The 21,917-nt window shown below is 41.5% G+C and overlaps 1 protein-coding gene across 1 annotated transcript in view; it reads left to right on the plus strand.

The window, feature by feature from the left end:
* The first annotated feature begins 558 nt into the window (after window positions 1-558).
* The window catches only part of LOC140193394 (glycophorin-C-like), a 58,142-nt gene continuing 36,783 nt past the window's right edge, over window positions 559-21,917 (plus strand). Inside the window, exon 1 of the mRNA XM_072250742.1 lies at window positions 559-626. Coding sequence (XP_072106843.1) covers window positions 611-626 — 16 coding nt within the window. The 5' untranslated portion in view covers window positions 559-610. The remainder of the gene's footprint in view (window positions 627-21,917) is intronic.

The following is a 21,917-nucleotide window of genomic DNA, read 5'->3' on the forward strand; positions in this document are numbered from 1 at the left end:
CTTTTAATGCCTCTATTGTGAATGGTGATTGACCCTGAGTTCAAATATATACAATTTAGCAAGTGGTCAATATCCATAGCTCATAAGCTAATTCTGTATAAAAATAGCAGTTTTCTCTTCAGAACAGTGTGGTGACAGTGCTCATGTTGTTCTCCTTGTGCACAAGGAAAATAAAGTATGTTTGAGTCGTAAGAATGCGTGTACACTGGGCCCAGTTAGTTTAGTTATTTTATTATCATTGATTATTCAACACTAAATAAATTACAGTTTTATAATGTAAGTGGACAATTCGTAAAATTAATTACTGTGGACAATGCTACTCTTCCAAAGATTGTTATGGGTAATTCTGTTTACTGCGGATAGGCTGGTCTGAAATTAATTCCTGTGCTGTTCTGTTTGAACTGCAGGTGGTAACGGGATGGACAAGGAACTACGGAAGGCCAACATGTGGGGATTTATTGGCTGCCTTTCTACCGTGCAGTTTAACGGGATGGCTCCACTGAAGGCAGCCCTGCGGCTACGCAGTTCAGATCCCGTGGAGGTCAAAGGGCATCTGTCCAAGTCACGGTGCGGTATTTCCGGATCGACTGGTTCGAGGACAGTCACGACAATGCACCCACTGACAGGTACTTTGGATTCAGATTAGTTTGTTGTCACATGCATTAAGGTGCAATGGAGTTCACAGGGTAAACAGAACACATGGCAATAATGAGTACGACAAAAGACTGTTTAATAATTCCAGTTTTACCAGCTTGTGCATGTAACAGAAGTCAAAGTATTGAGTTATGTTGAAGTGGTATAAGACATTGGTGAGACCAAATTTGGAGTATTACATGCAGTTCTGGTCACCTACCTGCAGGAAATATATCAATAAAATTGAAAGAGCACAGAGAAAATTTACAAAGATGTTGCCATGACTTGAGGATCTACCAAGTTCCTCCAGTATTTTGTGTGTGTGTCACTATATTTATTGCCGTGTTCATTCCCTTAACCTCTTCAGTGGAGATTATTTTAGCGTTGGTGTGAATTATCCAACCACTTCACCAACCTCTAGCTAAAACCTAACTTCTGAAATGTTTACTGATTAACAGACTCAACACAGGAATCCAAACTTGATTTGTATCCTTGGAGACAGATTATCTTGAAATATTAGACACAAGAGATTCTGCAGATGTTTCTACTGGAGGAACTCAACAAGTCAGGCAGCAACTGCAGAGGGGAATTAACAGTCGATGTTTTGGGCCAAAATCCTTCAACAGGGCAGAAAGGAAGGGGTAAAGAAGTCAGAATAAAAAGGTGCGGGGTGGGGAAGGAGTACAAGCTGGCAGGTGATAGATGGAACCAACTGGGTAAGGTATGTAGGTGTGTGGGGAAGATGGGGAATGAAGTTAGAAGCAGGGAGGTGATAGGTGGAAGAGGTAAAGGGCTGAATAAGAAGAATCAGATAACAAGAGATTTTACAGATGCTGAAACTTTTGAGTAACACTCAGAATACTCAGAAACTCAGCAAATCAGGAGGGGAATAAATAGTCAGCGTTTTCAATGGAAGGGGGCAGGAGCCAGGATAACAAGGTGGAGGGAGGAGGGGAAGGAGTACAAGCTGGCAGATGATTTGTGAGGCCAGATGAGGGGGAAGTCAGGTGGTTGAGGGGGAGGGAAGAAGAAACCTAAGAGGATGGTGGACCAGGGAAGAAAAGGAAGGAAGGAAGTGGGGAACCAGAGGGAGATGATGTCTGTCTTGAGTAACTCAGATCTCAAAAGTATTAGGACTGTGACTGGCCACTTAAACACCGGAGGCCATTTGGCCCACCAGATCTGTGTCGGATCCCAAAGATCCCATTTCCCCATTTTCCTTCCGGATCCTCTCTTCGCCTCCTTCCTTGTATTCATTGGTCCATTGTCCCCTCCTTTTAGATTTTGATCTTCTTTAGTGCTTTGGTATTTCCACCAGCTTTATGTGCGTGTTACTTAAGTTTTACAGCATCTTCAGAATCGATTGTATCTCCAGCATTTTCTGTTTTTATGGAACTACCAGTAACTACTCAATTCAATGAGACTTCCCATTCCCATTCTGACATGTCTGTCTATAGCTTCCTCTACTGCCATGATGAGGCCAAAATCAGGCTAGAGGAGGAACACCTCATATTCCATCTGGGTAGCCTCTAATCTGATGGCACGAAGATTAATTTCTCTAACTTCCTCTGATTTCTCCTTCTCCCTCATTCTTTCTTTTTCCATTCCTTCTGCTGATTTCCCTTCTGGCACTTATCAAGGTGCCACACATGAGGCTGCTAACCAAGTTAAGAGCCCATGGTATCACAGGAAAGTTACTGACATAGTTAGAGCATTGTCTGATTGGTAGGAGGCAGTGAGTGGGAATAAAAGGATCCTTTTCTGGTTGGCTGCCAGTGACTAGTGGTGTTCCGCAGGGGTCAGTGTTGGGACTGCCTCTTGTAATGCTGTATAAAAATGATTTAGATGATGGAGTAGATGGCTTTGTTGCTAAGTTTGCAGATGATACAAAGATTGGTGGAGGGGCAAGTAGTGTTGAGGAAACAGGTAGGATGCAGAAGGACTTAGACAGATCAGGAGAATGGGTAAGAAAGTAGAATATGAAATACAATGTTGGAAAATGCATGGTCATGCACTTTGGTAATAGAAATAAATGTGTGGACTGTTTTCTAAGTGGGGAGAAAATCCAAAAATCTGAAATGCAAAAGGACTTGGGAATCCTTGTGCAGAAAAACCCTAAAGGTTAACTTGGAGGTTGAGTCGGTGGTGAGGAAGGCAAATGCCATGTTAGCAGTTATTTCAAGAGGTCGAGAATACAAGAGCAGGGATGTGATGCTGAGGCTTTATAAGGCACTGGTGAGGTCTCACCTTGAGTATTGTCAACAGTTGTGGGCTCCTCATCTTCGAAGAGATGTGCTGGCATTGGAGAGGGTCCAGGAGAGGTTCACAAGGATGATTTCAGGAGTGAAAGGGATATCATATGAGGAATATTTGATGGCTCTGAATCTGTACTCGCTGCAGTTTAGAGGGATGAGGGGGATCTCATTGAAACCTTTTGATTGTTGAAAGGCCTAGACAGAGAAGATGTGGAAAGGATGTTTCCCATGGTGGGAGAGCGTAGGACAAGAGGGCACAGCCTCAGGAAAGAGGGGTGTCCATTTAAAACAGAGATGCAGAGCAATTTCTTTAGCCAAAGGGTGGTGAATTTGTTGTCACATGCAGCTGTGGAGGCCAGGTTATTGGGTGTATTTAAGGCAGAGATTGATAACATCAATGGTTACGGGGAGAAGGCCGGAAATTGGGGTTGAGGAGGAGAGGAAAAAAGGATCAGCCATGATTGAATTGCTGAGCAGACTTGATGGGCCAGATGGCCTAATTCTGTTCCTATGTCTTATGGCCTTATGGTCTTATCCCTGCTAGTGTGTCATGCTTGTTATTATCCTTCTACTTCTCCCCCTTGTCTCACCTTCTTAATCTGGCTTCTGTCCCCTTCCTTTCCAGTTCTGATAAAGAATCTCAGCCCAAAATGTCGACTATTTATTTCCCTCCATAAATGCCTGAGGTACTGAGCTCAGCAGCAGTATCTGGTTAGGCAGCAGATATGGTGAGAGAATAGTTATTTCAGTCAACTAAATGCTCAACGTTCAGAAGTTCAAAGTAAATTTATTATCAAGTATCTATTAGTGGCATCTGTTAGTCTCACGAGACCATAGATCTGCGCTTGGAAAGTCTTCACTCTCCAGGGCGCAAGCCTGGGCAAGGTTGTTTGGAAGTTCAGCAGCTGCCCATGCAGCAAGTCTCCCCTCTCCACGACACTGATGTTGTCCAAGGGAAGGGCAAGGGCCGATACAGCTTGGCACCAGTGACGTCGCAGGGGAGTTGCCAGAACGAGGTTGAAGGCAACGTCGGACTGCCTTCGGGACTCCAGCTCCGGACTTGTCCTCAGGGTTTACTCCCGAAGCCTTTCCCATGAGTGGGTATGGCCGCAAGGCAGCGGAGGTTTGAAATCAGAGTTTCCTCTCTTAGATGGACTGCCTTCCCAGGCTGACAAGCTCCATCTACCCAAAGGACTGGTTTTAAGGCACCAGGACCCGACTTCACCCCTTCTCCTGTCAGTAGAAACAGTTCCGCCGGGCTTAGAGGCTAAACCACACGAGAAGGCCAGGAGTTGGACTTGGTTGTCAGAGGCTATTTGAGGCGCATGCCATGAGGAGCACTTTTAGGTAGTGGGAGCTTGTACCCACTACCACTCCTCGGGTTGACAACCTTAGGAACTCAAGTATCTATATGTCACCATATACTGTACAAACCTGCAATTTATTTTCTTGTGGGCATTGACAATAAATACAAAAAAAAACAATAGAATCAATGAAAAACCACACACAACCAGATGGACAAAGAAAAAAAGACAACAAATTATGCAAATACAGAAAAATAAATAAATAAATAAATAAGTTAATATTGATAATATATAAGATGAAGAGTGCTTGAAAGTGAGTCCATTGGTTATGGGAACAGTTCAGTGATATTGTGAGTGAAGTTATCCCCGCTGGTTCAAGAGCCTGATGGTTGAGGGGTAATAACTGTTCCTGAACCTGGTGGTGTAGGTCCATATTTCAAAGCTCTCAGTGATAGGTAAGTACAGTGAGGGTAAAGTAGTGGTCTAAGCATCCTTGAGGAGCAGCTATGTTGATGAGCAGCAAGGAGCCGATGATATTCAAGATCCGTACTGACTGTTATCTCCCAATTCATTAGCCTGCTGATTATTTCTGACAGGATGATGCCATTGAACATTGAACTGTAATCAATATACAACAGCCTGTCTAGATACTCCAAATCAAAATGGAAAACAAGAGAGACTACATCCACTGTAGAACTGCTATGACACCGGGCGATTTGCAGTGGGACAAGGTCTTTGCTCAGCTCAGGCAGGTGTTAATTCTATCCTTAACCAGTCTCTGGAAACAGTTCATTACATTAGATATGTGTGACTGTCATTGAGGCGGCTCATTCTGCTCTCTTGGACACAGATATGGTTGCTGCCACCTGTGAACGGAAACATACAGTGAAAGGCAACATTTGCATCAGTAACCAACATCCCCAAGGATGAGCTGGGACAACCTACAAGTGTCACCACACGTTCCACGATGCTCAGCAGAACAACACAGGGCATGAGCAACAGACCAATAACATTAAAACAAGCTGTTTTCTTCCCTCCCGCCCACCCACCCACCCACCCACCCACACGCACACACGTGCAGTCATTGAACTTCAAGGCAGTCCTCCAGTCTCCAGCCCTTAGGCTTTGACCTCTGGGTATCCAATCAACCTTTGAAGGATAAGGGCCAAGTTCTGGCAAGTGGGACTTGCCGACTCAGACATCTTGGTCAGTATGGAGAAGTTGGGCTGAAGGGTCTGTTTCTGCCCCTTGTTACTCGATATATATACACTCAGTGGCCACTTAATTAAGAAGCTTCTGTATCTAATAAAGTGGCCATTGAGAGTATGTCCATGGTCATGTGCTTCTGTGGCCCACCCACTTCAAGGTTCAACATGATCAGAGATGCTGTTCTGTATACCACTGCGGTAACATGGTTATTTGAGTTACTGTCACCTTCCTGTCAGTTTGAACTAGTCTGGCCATTCTCCTCTGACTTCTCTCATTAACAAGGCTTTTTCACCCACAGAACTACAGCTCACTGGATGTTTTTCTTTGCTTTTCACACCATTCTCTGTAAACTCTAGAAACTGTTTGCATGAAAATCCCAGTAGATCAGCAGTTTCTGAGATACTCAAACCACTCGAGCACCAACAAAGTCACTTCAATCAAATTCCTTCCCCATTCTGATGTTTTGACTGAACAACAACTGAACTTCTTAACCATGTCAGCATCCTTTTACGCAATGAGTTGCTACCAATGATTGATTAGATATTTGCATTAACGAGCAGGTGTATCTAATAATGCATTCACTAAGTTTATGCCCCAAAGTTCAGAACCTTCAAGTTGAAGTCCAGCCAGTGAAGTTAAAGCACCTCCCTTTTCCATTCCTCTCACCTACAGTGCGGTTTGTGTTGTGCAGGTGAACTGTCAGACTTGCAATTTCCTGATTTCCCCTGGTAATAGCCCGGCATGTTTTGTATTACTCCCTTGGCAAATCACTTGCCTTAATAATCACTCGTTCCCGATACATAAGCTGAATGATTAGCTCTGGGCTTTGCCAGCACTGAAGTACGTGCTTGCTGTATTCATTCTGCTGGCAGATGGCAGTGTGCGATAACCTAACACCATCAGCACATCTAAATCAGGCAGGCAGGACAGCTGAGCAAGGCAATTCCAGCAAACCATTGCTTTAGGGACACTGATGTCTGATTTTGTTAGTAGATTAGTGCTTTTGGCTCAAGTATAAAATTGCAAGTTAATTTTAATGATTCTAAATACATTTGCCTGCAGCCAGTATATGAACGCTGTCAGGCAGGAGACTCACAGCGAGGGTGCAACACTGTGGAAACTTCAGTGCATTGATGTCCTCCCTCAATCTTCCTTCTACCCTTTTCAGTGAATGATATTGGACATTCATGAACAGGCAGGAGAGGGTAGCAGATAAATCAAGACTGTCAAAGTTACAGCGGTAATTCATGATGAATTGATCAAGGGAGCATAAGAGGCCAAGGGAGGTGATGAAGTGGATTGGAATTACTGGAGATGAGATAAGAGGATAAGATTTGTCACATATACATCAAAACATACTGTGAAATCCATTGTTTTTCTGTCAGTGACCAACACAATCTGAAAGTGTGCTGCGGCAGTCTACAAGTTTCGCCACAATTCCAATGCCAGCACAGCATGCCCACAACTTATTAACCCTAACCTATAGATCTTTGGAATGTGGAAGGAAACCAGGGCACCTGGAGAATATCCACGTGGGTCGCAGGTGAACACACAAACTCCTTATAGACAGTGGTGTGGATTGAACACCACTCACTGATCACTGGCACTGTAAAGCTTTGAGCTAACAGCAATGGTACCGTACCACTCCCTTGGATTTCATCAAGGATCAAGGATCAATTTTATTCCCCATATACATTTACATGCAGTCAGAATTTGCTGTGCTGTGTTGGTCAGGGCTAGACATGCACCATAAAACAGAATTTAACAATTACGAGGCATGAAGAATTATATATAAATAAAGAAAGCTAATAAAGTCAGACGTTAAAGGATAGATATGGAAGAATGCTTGATCAGATTAACTAACGGGAAGAAATTTTTAAGATGGTATGAAGCTTTTGTTTTAATAGCCCTATAGCACTTTCCAGAGGGTGTTTTTTGAAAAAGACAGTTTATAGAGTAGGTAGTGTCTGCAATTATTTTTCCTGTCTGCTTCTTTGTCTTGGTCACACACACATATCTTTCGGTGATGTTAGACCACAGCCCATGCCCTTTACTGCTGAACAGTTTGCTGTTGTCTTTTATATGTTGTGGGATATGCACATGTAAGGTATTGCTGTGATCTTGAGTGATTGATGCAAATTCAGTGGTAACTTCCAAAAGGACATAGTTGATTGGCTGTGAGGTAGAAGGGGGAGTGGTTTTAATTGGATTGCTTCACTGTGCGCCTGATGGTCTGAAAGGAGTCTCTCAACACTTTATGACTACATCTCCAAATAAGAAGAGAGATGAGAAAGTTATTGAAGTCATGAATTATTGTATTAATTATTTACAATGAAGCTTAGTTTTAATAATGTATGATTTATTAAAAACTGGTAAACACCAGGAGAACCAGTTAAAGCTGATCTACCTGAGCATGAATTTGGTACAGCTTTTACTTTCTCAGTTATCAGTAAACTGCACTTTTATAACAAAGTAGTGGCTACAGAAAGAATTAATTAAGTAATAGACTAAGTCCTAATTATAGAACCAAATGATTAGCCACAGATCTAGCAGCAAATTCAATTTCCTATTGCAGCAATGGGTGCACATAACATAATTAGTGAAGTTTCTGAAATTTGGATGGCGTTGCTGCTGCACTCCATATCGCTACCTTCGTGTATGCTTCCCTGTTACCACATTAGCACAATCCATGTCACTATTGATTAGATATTACCCTTCGCTATTCTTTCCCCTACAAAGTCACATTAACATGATAGCCGGTGCCTTTGCCCTTCATGATGATGGAGGTTGAGATGCTTGAGCAGTGCTGTTGGAGTATCCTGGATTTGTGTTTGTAGTCTACTTTGTAGATAGTAAACAGATTGCTCTACAGATTGCACATGAAGCACCCTGGAAAAGAATATCCCAAACAAATTAATATGACTTTTGCATTCAGCCTTTGTGAACTGACATAAGAAGTCGATTTAATGCTTTCAAATTATTTCCAATGACTGTTACTGGACAGTAAGATTAAATTAACAGCAACTTACTTTGCTTTTCAAATTGTTTTTGTGTCTTATAATCTATCACAAGCAATTCTATGTCACCACCCCCATCTGAGATATATATATTTATAAAAGATCTCTCATCTAATATGTGTTATTGAATAGCTTATGAAAAAATACATTGGCTTTCATTATTTGGCATTCTGTGCCCTGGATGAGATACTAAAGTTAGGTTGTTGACACATATAGATGAATTATCATTTAGATTTGCAATGTAAAATAAGATGGCCTATTGTTATTTATTTCCTTCCCTCCACCACTGATGATTGTATCCCTTCAACAGTCTAATCCCTAAACCCTATAATTCCCTCCCTAAACCTCTGTGTATCCCTCTTTCTCCTTTCACCCTATCTCTGTTACCAAGTTTATTATTTGCCTTTATCCAAGGACAGTAACTTTGTACAAGAGGTCGGTAAGGCAGCACTTGCAGAACCATCCATAGTTTTTTGTCTTTCTGTTTTAGGAAAGATAACATTGAGACTGGAATTAGAGGTCATGGGTTAAGGGTGAAAGGTACAATGTTTAAGAGGAACATGAAGGGAAACTACTTCACACAGAGGGTGTTGAGAGTGTGGAAGGAGCTGCCAGCACAAATGGTGGGTGCAATTTTGATTTTAGTGATTAAGTTTGGATACAACTGGAAGGGTATGGAGGACTGTGGTCCAGGGGCAGATTGTTGGGACTAGGCAGTTTAAATGGTTCAACATGGACTAGGTAGGCCGAAGCCCTGTTTCTGTGCTGTAGTTTTCTATGACTGGATGTCCCTAAGATGGAAAGAGTGCAAAGAAGCTTGTCAGGACTTGAGCACCTGAGTTACACAGAGAGGTGGGGCAGGCTGGGACTTTATTTTTTGGAGTGCAGGAGACACAGCTGACCTTAAAGAAATATATAAAATCATGTGGGGCATAGACAGGGTGAATACTCCCCAAGGACCTGGAACTAAATACTTGAATGCATTGGTTTACTATGAGAGTGTAAAGTTTTAAAAGAAGCAATTTCTTCACACAGAGGTGGAGTTATAAAGACAGCTCTCAAAGAAAGTAGCTGAGCCAGGTGCAATAATACAATTAAAGGACATTCAATTTAAAAATGTTCAGCACAATGATCCCCTCAGTACTGATAACTAAGATTCAAAACCTGGGCCTTAATACCTCCCTCCGGAACTGGAACCTTGACTTTGTTATTGTGGGACCACAGTCAGTGCAGATTGGAAATGAAATCTCCTCTCTGACGATCAACACTGGTGCATCTCAAGGAAGCATGCTTATCCTTCTGCTCTATCCTCTCTACACTTATGTCTGTGTGGCTCAATACAGCTCAAATGTCATCAAGCAATTCTCCAATGACACCACTGTTGCTTGTACAATCTCAGATGGAGACGAGGAGGTCTACAGGAGTGTTTGACTGGTGTTGCTACAGCAACCCTGCACTGAACAGTATGAGCCCTTTTGCCCACGATGTAGTGCCAACTGTTTAACCTACTCCAAAGTCAATCTAACCCTTCACTCCAACATAGTCCGTAACCTATTTTTATTTCATCCATGTGCCTATCCAGGAGTTTCCTGAATCTCCATTGTGCTTCTACCACCATCCCCTGGTAGCTGGTTGGATGTATTTCATACTTTCTGTGTGAAGAAAAATACCTCTAACTTTTCTCCTTTCAGCATAAAAGGATGCCCATTGTCATTGCCACCCAGGGAAAAAGGCACTGGCTATCCACTCTACCTATGCCTCTCATATTCTTATACTGTACATCTCCGTCAAGTCACCTCTCAACCTTAGTCGCTCCAAAGAGGAAAGTCCTAGCTTGTTCAACCTTTCCTCCTAAGACAAGTTCCCTAATAGAAGCAGCATCCTGGTAAATCTCCTCTGCTCCCTCTCTAAAGCTTCCACACCCTTCCCATAATGAAGCAACCAGAAATGAACACAGTACTCCAAGTGTAGCCTAAAAGAGCTGTGTGATAACATTGCAGTTCTATAAAACTTTTATGGAACCGCAATATTATCACACAGCTCTTGAACACAGTCCATCTTGACTAATGAAGGCCAACACACCATTTGAAGCACAATGCACATTGTGCTGGAGGATTTCAGCAAGTCAGGCATCATCTACGAATGCGAATAAACAGTAGACATTTTGGGCCAAGACCCTTCATCAGGACCATCATATGCATTCTTAATCACCCTATCAACTTGTGCAATTTTGAAGGATCAGTGGACTTGGTCCTCAAATTCCCTCTGTCTTTCACACTGTTAAGGATCCTACCAGAGGTGGCTAAAGAGACCAGTGTGGGAACTAGTGTGTGCTGAGAAGATCCTCACCCTGTTTGAGGTGAAATGTCCAACCTTGCAGAGGTGGGGGAGAAACTAACAGCCATATCAAACCATCAAACATGAAGGCAAGGGGCAGAAAATAGGAAAAAAACAGAGAACAATACTTTAACTAAATTAATATTCTGCTTTGGGTGTGATTGATGTAGGAAAGATAATGCTAATGTTAGATTGACTCCACTCAATTATAAACCACTTTTGAAATGTCAAATTTTGGTATCATAATAAATGTCAAAAGTGCTGCGGAAATTTTCACAAATTAAAACAGATACTTGGAAGCCAGATTTATAAACCCAAGGGATGTGTTTGCACTGATGCTTTAATGAAGCAGATTTTTTTTCTTCTACAAAGCAAATTTAATTAATGCTTCACCAGCCTCAATGAGGTAAACATTAAAACCGGTTCAAGGTTAATGATCATCACACAGTTTAACAAATGAGCACTGTGATGCCATCAGCAACATTGATCTATGTCAGATGTCATACTACAGAATACTCTGTTAATTACACTTTTCAAATTGTGTTATTATAATATTCAGCAGAGATTCCACCGCAAATAACCTCTATGGCTTTTGTTTTTGAGCTAAGCTGGAGGAAAGATGGACCTTTTCAAATAGGCATTCTTCAGCTCTGCTTTATCTTGCCTTTGTACAAGAAATGTACGCTGAATAGAGGTTAGCTTTATTTGTCACTTGTAAATTGAAACATCGAAACATACAGTGAAATGTGTTTTTTACATCAAATTAAACCATTGAGGACTGTGCTAGGTAGCCCATAATTGTTGCTACGCTTCTAGTGCTAGTATAACATGCCCGCAACTCACTGATTGTGCGCCTACGGAATGTGAGGGGAAACCAGAGCATCCAGAGGAACAAACTCCATACAGGCTGTGGGGGGAATTAAACCCCGGTCGGTGATGGCTGGCACTACAAAGCAATGAACTAACTGGCAGGCACCTCCCAGTCCCCAACCAGCTAACAAGAATCACCTGCCACTCATTTCCAACTCTTCACCTGCAGCCTATCTAAACCCAGCTCTCATCCACATTTGTTGTTCGCTCATATGAACCAGCTGCTCCTAGCCTTCAGCTACCTTGTTGTCTTGTCGTGTTAAGTATCTGTTCTCCCTTATTTTGTTGCCCCTCGTGGCTTGTTGTTTTGCAGTTTATTATTAAGGTTATCGATCACTGCTTAATCATCTCCACTACTCTGCATTTGGGTCAAGCCTCCTCTACATTTCCTGACACAATTACACTAACAAGAAATGACAAATGCAATAATAGCTCTAAAAAGGGAATTAGGCAAAAGCAGAAGTAGGTAAATATTTTCAGGCACAGTGAAACTATGTGGAATTGACTTGAAGACACTTTCAAAAAGTTGTTGAATGCACAATTGACCAAATGAACAATTTCTGTGCTATATCACTCTGTGATTCCACGGCCTTCAAAGCCCTCTTTATTCATTTATGCTATTTGTTGTGGTGTTTGTTATATTTGTGTTTTGATAATTAGTGCCTAATAAAATGGCCAATAAGTATAATTAAAATCAGGATTTACATCACTAAGTACTCTTTTAATATTTACCTCTGCTATTGAAAATTAACTGTAACATATGAACTTCCATTCCTTGAAACTACAACTTGTTTAAGGAGCTTTTAATGGCTACTTCTTGTATTTGTTTTATTTTCCTTGTTCTTTTTCTCATAATCCAATCTTGCTTTCACTCTCTTTAATTCTTTATTCTGATATTGAATTCTTACATTTTAGTTATGTCTCCATATCCGTTTGTATAATATGTATTTTCTGATTGCTTAATTCATTGAGGAGATACCTGTCCATTGTAGCTCGATAAACCCTGGTTAGATGACGCTTACAGTATTGTCTTCAGATCTGGTTGCTTCGTTATAGGGAGGTTGTGGAAGCTTAAGAGAGAGTGCAGAGGAGATTCACCAGGATGCTGCTTAGATTAGAGAGAGGTTGAGCAAGCTAGGGCTTTTCTCTTTGGCATGAGGCAGACGAGAGGCAACTTAATAGAAGCATACATGATAAAAAGCATAGATTGAATGGATAGCTAGTGTGGAAGTGTGGAAGTGGCTAATTCAAGGGGGCACCATTTTAAGGTAATTGGGTGAAAATATAGGGAGGGGTGTCTGAGGTAGGTTTTTTTACACAGAAAGCGGTGGGTATGAAATGCTCTGCCAGGGCTGGTGATAGAAGCAGGTACATTACGGGCATTTAAGAAACTCCTGGATAGACACATGGATAATAGAAAAATGCAGGGTTTTTCTGTTGGGAAGGGTTAGATTGATTTTAAAGTAGGTTAAATGATAGACACAACACTGGGCCTGCACTGTGGTATAGTGTTCTACTTTCTATGTGTTATGTGTATGTCTTACGACTTCTACTGCTGTATCACTATCTCACACTTATAACAACTATTGGAGTTGAAGGGTGCTGAGCTAAGGTTTTTATGCAATGTTGTGTTCTCAACTACCCTGAAAAAAATTGAATAATGTGTGCTGAAGAAATAGCTTTTTTTTAAACCAGTGTCAGACACCACTGTCAGAACCTGGTACAGAAAAGATAAATTTGATTTTCATTTGACAATCAGAGTGATGGACTTACTGAGGAATGAGACACTTTTCATATCATGCATTCTGTGTTTGTGTTAAATTTCCCCAGGTTAACTCTTTCTAAGTCTTGCTGTACCTTTGCAACTTCTGATTAAGCACTTGTGAGTGTTTAATGAGATGGTGCAAAGGATCTTTATTTTGATATTCATTTATTATTGTCACATGTACTGAGACACCATAATATGGTTACGATTTTTGTGCCCTGCAAAAAGATTATATCATTCAAAAGCACATCTAGGTAGTAAAAAGCAAAACCAAATATGATATTAGTTACAGAGCAAATGTAGTGCAGGTGGAGAAATGAAGTGCAAGTGCCATAGTGAGGTATATCAGGAGTTCATCTTTTAGCGCATGAGAGATCTGTTCAAAGGACTCACAACAGTAGGATGATAGCAGTTTTTTGAGTCTGGTGTTATATACTGCCAATCTTTGTATTCTCTGCTTGATAGGAGGGTGGCAGATGAAATAATGACAGATTGGGAGGGGCTCTACATTATAAGACCATAAGATATAGACGCTGAATTAGACCATTTGGCCGATCAAGTCTGCTTCGCCATTTCATCATGGCTGATCCATTTCCCTCTCAGCTTCAATCTCCTGCCTTCTCCCCATATCCCTTCATGCCCTGACCAATCAAGAATCTATTAACTTCTGCCTTAAATATATATATAGATTCAGCCTCCACAGCTGCCTGTAGCAAAGAATTCCACAGATTCACCACTCTCTAACTCAAGAAATTACTTCTCATCTCTATTCAAAAAGGACATCTCTATTCTGAGGCTGCGTCCTCTGATCTTGGACTCTCCCTTCACAAGAAACATCCTCTCCACATCCATTCTCTGAAGGACTTTTACCATTTGATAGATTTCAATTAGGTCGTCCCTCATTCTTCTGAATTCCAATGAAGACAAACCCAGAGCCATCAGACGCTCTTCATATGACAAGCCATTCAATCCTGGAATCATTTTCGTGAACCTCCTTTGAACCGGCTTCAGTGTCAGCACATACTTTCTAAGATAAGGGACCCAAACATGCTCACAATACTCCAAGTGAGGCCTTATCAGTGTTTTATAAAGTCTCATCATTACATCATTGCTTTGATCTTCTAGTCCTCTTGAAATGCATGCCAACATTGCATTTGCTTTCCTCACCACAGACTCAACCTGCACATTAACCTTTAGGGAATCCTGCTTAAGGTCTCTCAAGTCCCTTTGTGCCTCAGTTTTTGTACTTTCTCTCAATTTAGAAAATAGTCAACAATTTCATTTCTTCTACCGAAGTGTATAACCAGACACTTCCTGCCACTATGTCATCCGCCATTTCTTTGCCTATTCTCCTAAACTACCCTAGTCCTTCTGTAGCCTCTCTACTTCCTCAAAACTACCTGTTCCTCCACCTATCTTTGTATCATCTGCAAACTTTTCAACAAAGCCATTAATCAGAAGCAGGTTTATTATCACCAGCATGTGTCATGAAATTTGTTAACTTAGCAGCAGCAGTTCAATGCAATATATATATATATATAAATAAGTCAATTAGAGAAAGTGTATGTATATATATTGAATAGATTTGAAATAGTGCAAAAAACAGAAATAATATACATTTTAAAAAAGTAAGGTAGTGTTCATGGGTTCAATGTCCATTTTGGAATCGGACGGCAGAGGGGAAGAAGATATTCCTGAATCGCTGAGTGTGTGCCTTCAGGCTTCTGTACCTCCTAGCTGATGGTGACAATCAAAAGAGGGCACGTCCTGGTGGTGGGGTCCTTAATAATGGACATCACCTTTCTGAGGCACTGCTCCTTGAAGGTGTTTTGAGTACTATGGAGGCTAGAATGCAAGATAAAACTGACTAATTTTGTGACTTTTTTTAGCTTTTGATCCTGTGCAGTAGGCCCACCACCACCAGACAGTGATACAGCCTGTCAAAATGCACTCCACAGTACATCTATAGAAGTTTCCGAGTGTCTTAGTTGACAAACCAAACCTGTTCAAACTCCTAATAAAGTTAAGTCGCTGTCTTATCTTCCTTATAGCTGCATCAATATGTTGGGACCAGGTTAGATCCTCAGAGATCTTGAGACCAAGAAACTTGAAATTGATCACTCTCCTCTTCTGATCCCTCTGTGAGGATTGGTTTGTGTTCCCTTGTCTTACCCTTCCTGAAGTCCACAATCAGCTCTTTCGTCTTACTGACGTTGAATGCAAGGTTGTTGCTGTGACACCACTCAATTAGTTGGCATATCTCACTCCTGTACGCCCTCTCGTCTCCATCTGAGATTCTACCAACAATGGTTGTATCTTTAGCAAATTTATAGATGGTATTTGATCTATACGTAACCACACAGTCATGGGTATAGGTGCAACAGGGATCTTCACATTCAAAGTGGGCACAGAATGCATTAATCCCTATCTTTGCCTCCTGCCAAACAGCCACTGCTCTAACCATGCTAGAATTTTTCCTGTGAATCCATAGGCTCTTAGCTTGTTAAGCAGCCTCATGTGTGGCAGCTTCTCAAAGGCCTTCTGAAAATTCAAATACACAACATCAACCAATTCTCCTTCGTCTATCCTGCTTTTTATTTCTTCAAATAACTCTGACATATTTGTCAGGCAAGATTTTCCCTTGAAGAAACCATGCTGACTACAGCCTATTTTATCATGTATCTCCAAGTACCCAGAAACCTCATACTTAATCATCAACTCCAACATCTTCCCCATCACTGATGTCAGACTAACTGGCGCATAGTTTCCTTTCTTCTGCCTCTCTCCCTTCTTGAAGAGTGGAGTGATATTTGCAATTTTCCAGTCTTCCAGAAACATTCCAGAATCTAGTGATTCTTGAAAGATTACTACAAATGCCTCCACAATCTCTTCAGCCATCTCTTTCAGAAGCCTGGTGTGTACACCATCTGGTCCAGGTGACTTATCTACCTTCAGACCTTTCAGTTTCCTAAGAACCTTCTCTCTAGTAATGGTAACTTCACACACATCATGACCCCTGACACCTGAAACTTCTACCAAGCTGCTAGTGTCTTCCACAGTGAAGACTGATACAAAATACTTATTCAGTTCATCCACCATTTCCTTGTCCCCCATTACTACCTCTCCAGCATCTTTTTCTAGTGGTATGATATCCACTCTCACCTCTCTTTTACACTTTAAGTATCTGAAGAAATTTTTGGTATTCGCTATAACATTATTGGCTAGGTTACTTTTGTATTCCATCTTTACCTTCTTAATAGTATTTTTATTTGCCTTCTGTTGGTTTTAAAAGCTTCCTAATCCTCTAACATCTCATTATTTTTTCCTCTATTATATATCCCCTCTTTGTCTTTTATGTTAGCTTTGGCTTCTCTTGTTAGTCACGGTTGTGTCATCTTTGGAATACTTCTTCCTCTTTGGGATGTATATATCCTGTGCATTCCGAAATGCTTCCAGAAATACCAGCCATTGCTGCTCTGTTGTCATCCCTGCCGGTGCTCTTTTCCAGTCAATTCTGGTCAACTCCTCTCATGTCTCTGCAATTTCCTTTACTCCACTGTAATACTGGTACTTCTGACTTTAGCTTTTTTTCACATTTCAGGTTGCATTCAATCATATTATGATCACTGCCCCTAAGGGTTCTTTTATCTTAAGCGCTCTAATCAATTCCGGTTCATTGCACAACACCCAATGCAATGCAGAATAGCTGATCCCCTAGTAGGCTCAACCACAAACTGCTCTAAAAAGCCATCTCCTAGGCATTCTCGAAATTGCCCCCTCTTGGAATCCTGCACCAAGCTGATTTTCTCAATCTTCCGGCATAGTAAAATCCCCCATGACATTGCCTTTGTAGCATGCATTTTCTATCTCTCATTGTAATTTGTAGAACATATCCTTACTACTGTTTGGGGGTCTGTATACAGCTACAGTCAGGGTCTTTTTACACTTGTAGTTCTTTAGCTCTATCCACAATTAATGAACACCTTCTAACCCAATATCACCGCTTTCTAATATTTAATTTAATTCTTTACCAGCAGAGCAACATCACCTCTTCTGTCTTCCTGCCTGTCCTTCCAATACAATATGTATCTTTCAACATTACGCTCCCTGCTGTAACTATCTTTCAGCCATGATTGAGTGATGCCTGCAACATTATACCTGCCAATCTACAACTGTGCTGCAAGTTCATCTACCTTATTCCGTGTACTGTGTGTATTCAAATATAACACCTTCAGTTCTGTATTCACCCTTTTCAATTCTGTCCACCTTTTACGTTGCAACTCCTCCTGTTGATTGCAATTTTGCCCCACCAACAACCTCTCCTCACTGCATATTGTCCGTTTGTAAACCAGCTATGGCATCTTCAGCACTATCACTCCAGTTCCAATCACCCTGCCAAATTAGTTTAAACCCTCCCAAACAACTTTAGCCAACCTGCCCGCAAGGATATTGGACCCCGTCTGGTTCAGGTGTAACCCATCCCTTTTGTACGGATCATACCTTCCCCAGAAGAAATCCCAATGATCCATAAATCTGAACCCCTGCTCCCTGAACCAGTTGTTCAGCCATGTATTCAAATGCCAAATCAAACTATTCCTACCGTCACAGGCATGTGGCACAGGCAGCATTCAGAGATTACTACCCTGGTGGTCCTGCTTCTCAGCTTTCTACCTAGCTACCTAAAATCTCTCTTCAGGATCTCCTCACCTTGTCTACCAGTGTCATTGCTGCCACACTCACCTTTGAGAATCCCATGGACCCGACCCAAGATGCCCCTGCTCATGGCACCAGGAAGGCAACATACTGTCTTGGTGTCGCGATCGTGCCCACAGAATCTCATCTCTGTTCTCTGATTAGCGAATCCCCTATCAGCACTGTAGTCCTCTTCATTTCTCTGCTACAGCACCAGATTCGGCGCCAGAGATCCGGTCACTGTGACTCCCCACTGGTAGCTTGTCCCCCTCAAAAGTATCTTAGGTTGTATACTTATTATTGAGGGGAATGGTCACAGGTGGACTCTGCACTGACTGTGCATTTCCCTCCTTCTCCTGATAGTCACCCAGTCACCTGCCTCTGCGGTTCAGGAGTGACTAGCTACATGTAGTTCCTGACAATCACTCCTCATTCTTCTGTATGAGTTGAAGGTCATTGAGCTGCAGTTCCAGTTCCTTAATACATTGTCTCAGGAGCTGCGTCTTGGTGAACCCAGTGCAGGTGTGTTTATCCAGGAGACTGGAGATCTCCTAGACTTCCCACATCCCACATACAGTACAAAACATTGCTCCAGAGCCATTCTCATTAAACTACTGTGCCCTAACAGGTGAGGAATGAACAAATAAGAACAGGAAGAGAGAAACTTACCAAATACTAGAGGTCACCCAAGCCTGATGAGCCAGAGCCACTCTAAATATTTGCATACTCAAAAGAAAGGCCACTCAAAGAAGGGCCGGTCCACTTGCACCTGTGCTGTTTTTATCAGCCCTTCCTAATAAATCCCTCCTGCTGACTGGACGTTCCTCAATTCACAGATACTGTTGCAAAGCTCTGCCATTAAAATATCAATTGCTTTCTTGATTGAAAGCTCGCTCTCTTTATTCATTCCCCTTCATTGATTGGCCAACTCAGAAAACTACTTTGAAGCTCTGCTTATTAAATGTTAAGCGCAGACCTGACTGACAGGAAGCTCTTTTTAAGCACTGCCTTGCGCTGATTGGTTGCACCTCATCTTAGGGAAACTGCCGTGAAGCTCTGCCTTTAAAATCTCGATTGTCTTACGGATTGAAAGCTAGCTCTTCTTATGCATTCCCTGAACTTGACTGTCTAACTCTGACCAACAACTACGTTTGCTGATTCCCCAAGGCAGTGGGAAGTGAAGATGGAGCCAATGAAAATGTTGTCTGGCTTGCATTATGGACTGTGACTGGTGATGTGTTGCATGGTTTGTTGATGGGTTCACCGTAGTTTATGATCTACTGTACGTATATTAATGGTATGGATGATAATGTATTAAACTGGATCAGCAAATTTACAGATGACACCAAGATTGGGAATGTGGTGGATAGCAAGGATGGCAATCAGAGCATACAATATGATCTGGACCAGCTGAAAAATGGCAGATGGAATTTAATGCAGTCAAGTGTAAGGTGTCACACTTTGGTTTGACAAACATGGTAGGACTTACACAGTGAATGGTAGTATACTGAGGTGTGTAGTAAAATAAAGGTATCTGGCAATAGATCCATAATTTTTGGGATGTGTCACAGGTAAATAGGGTCATAAAGAGAACATTTTTGCATATTGGCCTTCATAAATCAAAGCATCTAGTACAGGAGATGGGATGTTACGCTGAAATTGTATAAGACATTGATGCGGCCAAATTTGGAGTATAGTATGCAGTTCTGTGTACTCACCAATAGGAAAGATATCAATAGCTTGAAAGAATGTAGAGAAATATTTACAAGGGTTTGGCTGGGACTTAAGGATAACCTGAGTATAGGGAAAGGTTGAATCGACTTGAACTTTATTCCCAGAGAATCATGGGAGATCATATATAGGTATACAAAATTATGAGTTGTGAATATATGCAGGCTTTTTCCCCTGAGGTTGGGTGAAACTAGAACTAGCAGGACATAGGTTTAGGATGAAAGGTGAAATATTTAAGGAGAACCTGAGGGGGAATTTCTTCACTCAGAGAATGGTGCAAATGTGGAATGAGCTGCTAGCAGAGATGATGGAAGCATGTTCCACTGCAACATCTAAGAGAAGCTTGGAGAGAAGGTTGTGTGGAGAGCTATGGTCCAGGTGCAGGTAGATGGTGTTAGACAGGAAAACAGGTTAGAATTGATTAGATGGGCTGAAGAGCCTGTATATTTGCTGTAGTGCTCTAAGACTGAATTGCTAAGCTGTATTCACAACTCTAGTTTTTCGCAGTCTCAAGCAACACCAGTTGTCATATCGAGTTTGATGCATCTGGATCAGACTTTTTCTGTGTGCATCTGCAAACGTTGGTGGGTGTCATCAGGCATATGTTGAATGTCCTTAGCCTTCTTAGGAAGTGGAGGCATTAGTATGTTTTCTTGGCCATAGCATCCATGGACAAGGACAAATTGATGGTGTAATATACATCCAACAAGTTGAAGCTCTTGACCATCTCCATCTCAGTACCAATGATACAACCTGATGCTCCTTTTATTAATGTTCCTGTGACCTTGTAGTTTGATTCAGCCCCATCCCTCAGAAGGCCGTTGACATTTTCTCCTGGAAAAGTCTACAAAAATGGTGGATAGAATGGACCCTATCATAGGCAAAGCCTTCCACCATTGAGCACTTTACAAGGATTGCTGCCTAATTTCTTGCACATTGGTTACTTGTCAGTCTTTGCATGTAGTATTTCATGGAATCTATTGTACTTCCTGTTCTACTGTGGGAGGTCTGCGAGAAAATGAATCTCAAAGTTGTATATTGTGACATATACATACTTTGATAATAAAATTATTTTGAACTTTGAACTTTTGAACAAGAGAGCAGCATTCGTTATTAAGGAACCCCACTGTTCAAACCATGCTCTCTTCTCACTACTACCGCCAGAGAGACGGAGTAGGAGCCTTAGGCCCCACATCACCAGGTTACCCTTTAACCATCAGGCCCCTGGACCAGTGTGGATAACTTCACTCACCACAACACTGAATCTATGGACTCACTTTCAAAGACTCTACAACTCATGTATTATTTCTTCTCATCTTTTTTTTTCCAGTCCTGATGAAGGGTTTCAGCCCAAAACATTGACTGTTTACTCTTTTCCGTAGGTGCTGCCTGGCCTGTTGAGTTCCTCCAGCATTTTGTGTGTGTTACTTTGATTTCCAGCATCTGCAGATTTTCTCTTATGTGTGTGTGTTATTTATTTAATTTTATTTGCACAATGTCTTTTATTTTGTACATTGATTGTTTGTCAGTCTTTGTTCATGTAGTTTTCATAAATTAAGTTGAATTTCTTTATTTTCCCACAAATACCCAGAAGAAAATGAATCTCAGGGTAGCATATGGTAACATACACATGAATTCACTTTGACTTTGATTTTGATCCTCTCAGGCCTCATTTTCCCCATTCGATCAACTTGTTTGATGACTTGCTTTCTGCACATGAATAACAATTTGAATTAATAATGCATGTTTAGCATAATAAGAGAACAGGTATAATGCAATATTTTCCAGATAACGTATGAAGGATTGTAGGCTGAGAGAGTCGAGACTCACGTTGGGTGGGACTAGATCTAGAGATCAGAGGTTCAGGGTGAAAGGTGAAATATTCAAGGGAAATCTGAGGGGAAGCTTCATTGCTCAGAGGGTGGTGTAAGTGTGGAACAAACTGTCAGTGGAAGTGGTAGATGCAAATTAAAATGTAAATTTAAACAGGTTTGGATAAGTACGTGGATGATAGGGGCTTGGAGGGCTATGGTCCAACTTCAGATATCTGGGACTAGGCAGCCCAGGCTGGCACGGACTAAACAAACCAAGGAGTGTTTTTCAA

Source organism: Mobula birostris, unplaced genomic scaffold, assembly GCF_030028105.1.
Source record: "Mobula birostris isolate sMobBir1 unplaced genomic scaffold, sMobBir1.hap1 scaffold_608, whole genome shotgun sequence".
NCBI lineage: Eukaryota > Metazoa > Chordata > Chondrichthyes > Myliobatiformes > Myliobatidae > Mobula > Mobula birostris.